The following is an 8367-nucleotide window of genomic DNA, read 5'->3' as shown; positions in this document are numbered from 1 at the left end:
CTCTATAAGATAAAGATCACCTATGTAAGAGAGAAGTATGGCCGCTTCAAAGGAGAATTGCGAGGCACAATTCTTTAGAAACTCTTGCAGAACCAGGACGATGTTCCAGGGCCAAAATGGACATAATCATGAGAACTGAATGAGTCAGGAAAGATATAGTGATGAGTATGTCATCGTTTACACAAACGGTCGAACAGTTCAAGGACATCGCGTCATACTGTCTACCAGTAAAGTCGATATACTTACTCGAGCGAAGGTTCAAGGAGCATTCTCTACCTATCGTATGCTATATCTGACCGCCGGAACTATCACCAAGTCAAGCTCCGCGTCTGTCTGTCTATGTGGTGTCTATGTGGTGCGTGCTACTGGACCATCAATCTCATTTGTGGGGGATTGTTGGACAAACTTAGTATTTTAGACTAAGTTGTGAATCATTTTGAGACTCTATATGAGTGAGACACATTATGTGTTAGTGGTGTGTATTTATTGGAACGTATTCTTCTCTTCGAGGGGATTCCAACGCATATTAACACGCTCAAAATGAGTAAAAGGTGAATGAGAACTGATGTTCCAAAGTTTTACCTTTTAATATGAAAAGTGGTTTTGTACCACATCGAGAGTAGCACAAACCTATTCCTTAGTTTTTCTTATAAATACCATGTACCACATCGAAAAGAAAAACAAGTCCTTTCAAGCCTCTCTTTATAAATAGAGTCTTAGGGCACCAGTTTTATTAAGTCAAGAAAATAAGAGTCATCTCTTTCATTCTTGGTCTCTTTAGTCTTAAATTTTTCCAATATTCCGGTGATAGTTCTCGGGCTCAGTTCAAGTTCGCTGAGAGTATATTCGATCTATCGATTATACTAGTATCTCGTTTTATCCTGGGAAGCAGGTCGCTAAATACGGATGGTGCGGGGCGAAACTGCTTTAAGGAGACAGTTTTCTGGACTCGAGATTAAATCCAATTTCTGTTTGTTTTCTCAAACCATTCTCCTAATTTAATTATTAATTCTCATATGCTTATGTGATTTAAGAATTAACAATGTTTTTGTGAAGTAGTTATATATTCAATATATATATATATAACAATGTCTTTATCGTACAAGATTGCTAACATATATAACACTAACAGGTGTGTATATGCAAATATTAAGTGGATGATATTATTATAACAAGAGGCTAGAGAAGGCTGGTGGATGGGTTAACTTAACCCCGGTTGTTTCATGGCAACCTCCTCCTCCTTCTCCGCCGTCGTCTCTCTTCCTTCTCCGATCACGCGCCGCCGTCTCTCTTCCTCTCCTTTCACTCTTCGTTTCTCCATCACCACTCCCTCTCGCTTCTCCAGAACCCTTGTTCTAGCTTCGTCATCGTCATCCTCTCCTCATCATAATCCTTTTAGTAATTCACGCTCTCAGGTACAGCAGTTCATCCTCTAATTGTATTTGTTTTATGTTTGTAATTGTGTGTAATTCAGTGTGTTTAGTTTGGTGAAATGAATTTAATTGGAATAAAAAAGTGTTGATTTGGATTGAATTGTATTGAATTTGAGCTTGTCGAAGCTCGGAACGTTTGGATTTAGCTTAGGCTGTTTATTTGTGGATTTGTTGCGAGGATAATTTGTTTGTGGGAGACGAGAGAGGCGTTATTGGTTTGTTCACGGATACTTTTCAAGTCCGGTAAATTTTGTCAATCTGAGTGTGCTTACTGATTCTAGTACACACAGTATATGTATTTATCTGAAGAGGTGTATTTACCTGAAGAGCTGATCCAGTACAAAGTGATTTAGCTTTGTTAGTATATATTTGATTTACTGCTTGCGGAAAAGTGCAGTGTAGTTGGTTGGTTCGGTTTACTGATTATATATGATATATATTAAGAGTTGATTAAATAATAGCTGTGAGGTGTACTTATTGATACAGAGTTTGAAGCTTTGGACTAAGTTGATAATATAGAATCTAGGCATACACGTGTATTTGTATATGAATGCACCTTGAGTTGGTAGATTATCCCGGATACAACTCAGGTTTAGCTAAAAGGAGAGGAAAATTCTCTTTCCTTAAATGTGAATTATGTATTTGCTTTCATCAGTTTCTTATGGATAACTTGCTAAATGGGCTTATTTGTCTCTAACAATTGTAGTTTGGTAGCACTCTAGCACTAATTAGTAGATCAAAGGTTGCACAAGAAAAGTCTTGATTTTGCTCGAGTTATATTATGTTATACATGTTGCCTTGATAGGAAACAAGGCAGGCCCCTGCATTAACACATATCTCACCAAGTAAATAACAGCCATTACATTTGATATTGTTAGCATGCTCATGTGTACACCTCGTCAAGGTACTAGAGAGTAGAGACTGAGCTTAGATTACAGTAAGGTAGTTTCCAAGGATTGTACCAAGGGTAAGTATGTTGAGCATATCATTTGACCATTTAATTGTTTAATTTTCAGAAATTGGTTCTTTCAGATTTGATTCAAGAAATAGAGCCTTTGGATGTGAGTGTCATTCAAAAAGATGTTCCTCCTACTACCGTTGATGCCATGAAGAGGACCATATCGGGAATGTTAGGCTTACTTCCGTCGGACCAGTTTGAAGTATTAATAGAATCTTTATGGGGACCTCTCTCCAAGTTATTGGTTTCTTCGATGATGACTGGGTATGTTTACTTTCTTGTAGCATCTTCTAATTTTATTTGCCACTAGAATGAAGGATCAGACGAGAAATTGAAGTTCGTTAACTATGGGATTGCATCTTCTAGTTCTATTTAAATATCTTCAATCAAGCCCCATCTGTGAATTATGACTACCATATGTGGACTGGGTTATGATACTATATATATGGATCAATTGGTCTTTCGGGCAGAATATAAAAAGAAATAGACTTCTAAAAATAAAATATTAATTATTGTATAATATGCATTGGTTGGTCTTCTTGGTCGGGTTTAAATGATAAAAATATCAACTTTAAAAGTAGGAACTTACAAATAGTATATATGATTGAGTTAAAAAAGGTCGATATCCAAACTTAATATCCTACATAGTATATTTCAGTATTTTAAAAAATTTAAGTTAAAGTATATAGTTGTTCTAAAGAAAAATATTGGTCTAGATGAAGAGGGTCACATCAAACGTTTACTACGTATCTAGTATTTTTATTATTAATGTGTATTCATTATTCTACTTGCCATTATTATATAGAAAATTTTAAATCTAATAAATTTTACTTTACAATCAGTGATGTGTGTGTGTGTGTATATATTTTTTCTTTTATTTTTTATTCAATTTAGATATTTTAAAATTTCAAGCTGAATACCTCGTGACTGCAGGTATACTCTACGAAATGCGGAGTATAGGCTTTGTCTTGAGAGGAACCTTGACATACATGAGGAAAATATTGATAAACACAAAATCGAAGATTCTAAGCTTGAAGATCAAGTGTTACTGCTTGATAACAATGAGATTATAAAAATTTGGACACAAGATGAAGTTCTTGACTCCGCAAACACAAATGAGAACGTAAATGATATTTCTGATCTTGGGGAAATGTCCCCTCAAGTGAAAGAACTTATTTCAAAACTGCAGTCTAGTCTGTCATCTGTCAAGAAGGTAAAGAAAAAAATGCCATTACAACTAGCAAATTTAAAGGCTAAATTACTTGAAATGTACTTTACTTTTTGAAGTTATTTTTTAAGCATAACATATGAGAGTAATACTATATTGGGGCAAGCTTGCTTAGTTTTTACTTTTTACTAAGTTTTACTCCATAAATTTCAATAATTTTCGTTTACTTTTGTGATGAACTTAGAAATGATTAAAGAGCACTTTTTTTTGCCATGGTTTCCTCTGGAGTTCCTTGGTACTAGTTCTTTATTTTTGTTAAAAGTAATCTAAAAATGACAGTTGGAGCCACAAAATATATTCTAAAATAAATCAAAGGTAAATTGAATTTGATAGATCATGGTAATGATCATATATCGCACATGCTTAAAATTGCAATTAAAGATGACACTAAGGTTTTTTATGCTGTATTTTGAGCTAGGGTATACGTTTTTAAGATCGCAAAAGTTGCTAGAGGATGCTGGTATTCAACTTTGTTACAAGTCCTTGCCTTTATTTATGTATGAACATGCATGGTAGTTTTTTTCCCTTAAATACTTCAAATGGTTGAGTGGTGAAACAAGCACTTTCTCAAGTGAAGTATCTTATGTTGCATCAATTAGAACATAGAAGTGACCGCTCTTTACTATCTGCGTTGATAGTACATGTTGAAAAAAAAATTAGCTAACCAAATTGCATTAGGTATTGATAGTGTGGGACCAACTTGTAGGCTAGTGTTTTGGTAGTTGCTATATACTGGAACAAGGTGTGAGCCCTTGATTTTGCTTGTCAAGTCTTAATATGAGAATTTGGAGAAGTTAACGAAAGAAACAGAAAGTTTAGGAAAGTGAGAAAAAATGACTGATTATTGAAAGGATCTACAAAAGGCTTTTTGAGAAATATATTGCTGGACCGAGAGATTAATAAGACTAAAGTGATTGATGGTTTCTGATTCAGGCAGATACAGTCTCCTGTAGTTTTCTCTTGCTAGTGAACTATTTGTTTAACGTAGTCTAACACTTGACAAAAGCTGAAAATATAGAAGGTAACTACCATGCAAAAAAACTTTGTACTAGTAAGTCAGAGTATGCTTGGTTGTAATTACTGTAGCATAGACTTTATTGTCTTTCTATGAGTAGAGATTCCTGACACAAATTCTGCAGTGTTAATTTTATATGTTGATGCTTCTTTCTACATTATATCTGTGTGCAGTATCACTCATGCATCTTTCAGTAACATATCTTTTTGATTGGGTAAACATACATTCTTATAGACTTTACTGTTTGCATATTTAAGGAGCTTCGTGAAGCCAAGAGGAAAACTGCTGCTCTACAGATGCAGCAGTTTGTTGGGGAAGAGAAAAATGATTTGCTGGATTATCTAAGATCGTTGCAGCCAGAAAAGGTTTATATTGAGCTACTACTGACATTTATTAAATGAACTTTCATGTTTTATTGTACTTCTTATTGTTTAGGCAAGTAGTATAATATTCAATGTATGTGCGCAGTCTGTGGACTATTTGAAGAGTTACTGCTTCTTCGGGTCTTACATATCACAAGTTTATATTTTAATTTAATTGTGCAATTATTTATTTATACTTTTTGCTTATAAGAATAGTTTCAGGGCTCATTTTCTCCCTGTAATTTAATGCGGGTTGTGGATGCCTAATATCTATTGATTTTCCTGTTTTATAACTATTTCAATCAAGTTGAGTTGATTTTAATCCCAGGTCTAGTGGGTCTAATCAGTTGGCTATTGCAACTTGGGTATTCCCCATGTCAAAAATATATTTACAAATCAGATAATTTCTATCAAATTCATTTGAATATCTGGTTTCTCCTTTTCGCTTTCTTTTAGTATCATTTGGGACCTACATATGTGATCTAATTCACAATTTTAACAGGTAGCTGAATTATCAGAGCCAACGTCTCCTGAATTGAGAGAGACGATTCACTCGGTTGTCCATGGTCTCCTGGCAACCCTTTCTCCAAAAGTGCATTCAAAGGCACCAAATTTACCGGACAATGCTTCAAGTGGAACTGCTAATGGTGGAATTAAGGAAGACCACGCTGATCTTGTTGAGAACACATCTCTTCAGTTTCATCCCATGGTTTCGTTGACCCGGGATTATCTAGCACGTCTACTGTTTTGGTTCGATAGCTCTCTATCTTTTCTAAATCCCATGAACTTAGTGCTGCACATTTACCATTTCTTTTATTGCTACTTTCACAAGCCTCCGTTGCAAATGCCTAGCTACTTTGCTGTAGACTGTAATCTGTAGAATTCTGGTTGTGCTGAAAATACTTGAAAAAAGCTTCAACAATGAGAACAGAAAGTGTTTAAAACAAGTTAGGGGTATTGTACAACAAGTTGATGATGTAGGGTAGTTAGGGGTATTGTACAACAAGTTGATGATGTCAAGTGACACTTTCTAGAGAACAATTAAAAGAAGCTATTTAAAAAACCTAGAGTTTGGAAAGTATTTTACTAGTCCCTCTGGTTATGACATGCCCCATCCACCAGCTCCTTAAAATTTGTGGGGTTCTGTGTGCCAGTTTGCTATGTTACAGTTCTCAAGCTCGAGTATCCGTGCCTTGTGCAGTTCATTATCATTATTATTGTTATTTTTTTAATGATTTGGTTGTTAGGTTGTTTTTTTACTCGAAGTTTTAAAATTTGAAATGTCTTGGATGCTAATTTGTAATCCTGAGAAATAGATCTTTTACGGACTTTAGGAGTCAAGTATAGATAACCTTATACCGTATTGTTCAAATTAAGTATGATTCATTAGTGTATTCAGTTTTTTATCAACCTATATTGTAAGCTCAATTGTATCCGTCTCCTAAACTTTTTGATTCAGTATTACATTCTTTCTTACTCTCTTTGCCCACTGCCTATCAAATGTTCGCATTCGCTCTGTTCAGTGATTGCTTGTGTAGGCAACAATATCTCTGGTTTCTGTATGTTTACCTCATCTTGTTCCTCTTTGTATAGGTGTATGCTGTTGGGCCATTATGTCAGAGGCCTAGAGCATCGTTTGGAGCTTATGGAACTTCTATCGTTGCCCAATGATAGGAGAGAAGATGCCTCTGCTGCTAGCGACGAACAAGTAGCCTGAAGAAGTCTTCTTTTGTTTAGGCATGCAATGTCTTTAATGGTTAAATTGTTGTTTGGTAAATTATTTGACAATGTGAAGTTGGTTTCAAATTGTATAGATGCTACTTTTGCTCTTACCGAGTGCATATTACATCCAATTCCCAATAATGCATACAGCAAATCGTTTGTGCTTTTTAATGTAGTAATTAATTTGTAGAAGCACATTTTTCAATCAACTAAGGTTCTTATAGTACTTCCTTCGTCCATTTTACATGTACTTTTTGAAAAAATAATGTTTATTAAGAAAAAGTTGGTTGGTTAACATTTTCTACTGAATATTCTTATATAATGTATTGAAAAATGAGAATATTGTTTTATTTTAGAAAATTAAATCTTGAAAATAATAAATATAGGGATAATTTTGGAAAGTTATCCTTATATTTATACGGAAAGATTAGACAATTTGCATTGAAAGAGGAAATGTATAAGTAATTTGGGATAATTTTTTTTCGTAATGGAACAAGGGAGTAATCATTGATCAGCCACAAATGATGTCCCACTTTGGATGTTTTTACTATGCAAATTGTGGTTAAATGTAAGTAAAAGTCCAGGAAGTATGGAATCTTCTTTTTGACTGTCGTATGCAGTCTGACTCTCCCAATGCATGCCAATGTACTACACTGTATCATCGTTGTGATTGTAATCGTTTATATAGGATTGAAAACATAGTTTAATTTTATTATTATTCTATATTGAAAGAGTTTTTAATTACATGTAGGGATGACAATTTTACCCGACCCGACGAATACCCAACCCGTTTTGATCCGTTTGGATTACCCGAACCCGATTTTTTGGATTTGGTTTTGGATCTGGAAGAGTTTGGATTCTGATTTGGATCTTAGATATTCTGAGTGGTGAGTCTGACACGAAAACACATTCGACTCGGGGACGAAATGTCTCTGATTCGGCTCAAGTAGTGAAAATCCAACCAAATTAGAAAAAATTCGGTTTTTTTATAGTCAGCCACTATATATACTTATTCACGAGAAAAGTTTTCTATCAATTGCAAATCTTTTTCTCGACGAACCAAAAATGAAGTCTGTTCTTTATAAATAAAATGAACATAATGTTGACCGAGGTTTTCCAAATTTTCCACTTATTTTGAAGAACTAAACTTTTATCACTTGTTATGAATTTATGATTTTTGAATGAAAATGTGAAATATTTTACAATAAAAATCTTATCATGAATATAGATATGTATATTTATTTACTATTATTATTTTGTTTGCCGAGTTTTAGATTAAGACTCTTCGATCATTAGCAAATTTCGTATTCCGGTATTTGATAAGTGGCATTTTATATCACTTAGAACGTCTTAAAATGGCTTAAATTGGTGTCTTGAAATCAAGTATTTTGTGTATTTGATGCGTTTTTCTAGTGTTTATGCATTTCAGGGTATTAGTTGCATTTCGGAGGAGGAATCATCAAGAATAAGCCTTGGCATGTGTTCACCATTGCGAGATGAAAAGAACGGGCAGATTACGGCGAAGAAACGGAGCAAACCTGGAAATTTTCCAGTAGGGTCCTGCGCGCCCGCGCAGCTATGCTGAGCGGCCGCGCAGCAGCCTTGCGCGCCCGCGCAGAAATGCTGAGCGGCCGCGCAGGGTCGGGGAA

General features: G+C 34.8%; 1 protein-coding gene across 1 annotated transcript; it reads left to right on the top strand.

The window, feature by feature from the left end:
- The first annotated feature begins 1147 nt into the window (after window positions 1-1147).
- On the top strand, window positions 1148-6944 carry LOC141724483 (uncharacterized). Its single transcript, XM_074526643.1, has 6 exons — window positions 1148-1415; window positions 2450-2655; window positions 3325-3604; window positions 4892-4999; window positions 5499-5746; window positions 6590-6944. The coding sequence occupies exons 1-6, from the start codon at window positions 1224-1226 to the stop codon at window positions 6711-6713; spliced, it is 1158 nt and encodes a 385-aa protein (XP_074382744.1). The 5' UTR covers window positions 1148-1223; the 3' UTR covers window positions 6714-6944.
- The last annotated feature ends 1423 nt before the right edge of the window (window positions 6945-8367 follow it).

This window comes from Apium graveolens, chromosome 5 (assembly GCF_009905375.1).
Source record: "Apium graveolens cultivar Ventura chromosome 5, ASM990537v1, whole genome shotgun sequence".
NCBI lineage: Eukaryota > Viridiplantae > Streptophyta > Magnoliopsida > Apiales > Apiaceae > Apium > Apium graveolens.
The sequence above is the reverse complement of the archived record's forward strand: the minus strand, read 5'-3'. Positions and strand labels throughout refer to the sequence as shown.

What these genes read in the sequence shown, in the direction of transcription:
- LOC141724483 (XM_074526643.1), top strand. Translation starts at nt 1,224, where the DNA reads ATGGCAACCTCCTCCTCCTTCTCCGCCGTCGTCTCTCTTCCTTCTCCG. An exon ending in TTAGTAATTCACGCTCTCAG is followed by an intron (nt 1,416 to 2,449) that starts GTACAGCAGTTC and finishes TTTAATTTTCAG; the next exon opens with AAATTGGTTCTTTCAGATTT. An exon ending in GATCGTTGCAGCCAGAAAAG is followed by an intron (nt 5,000 to 5,498) that starts GTTTATATTGAG and finishes CAATTTTAACAG; the next exon opens with GTAGCTGAATTATCAGAGCC.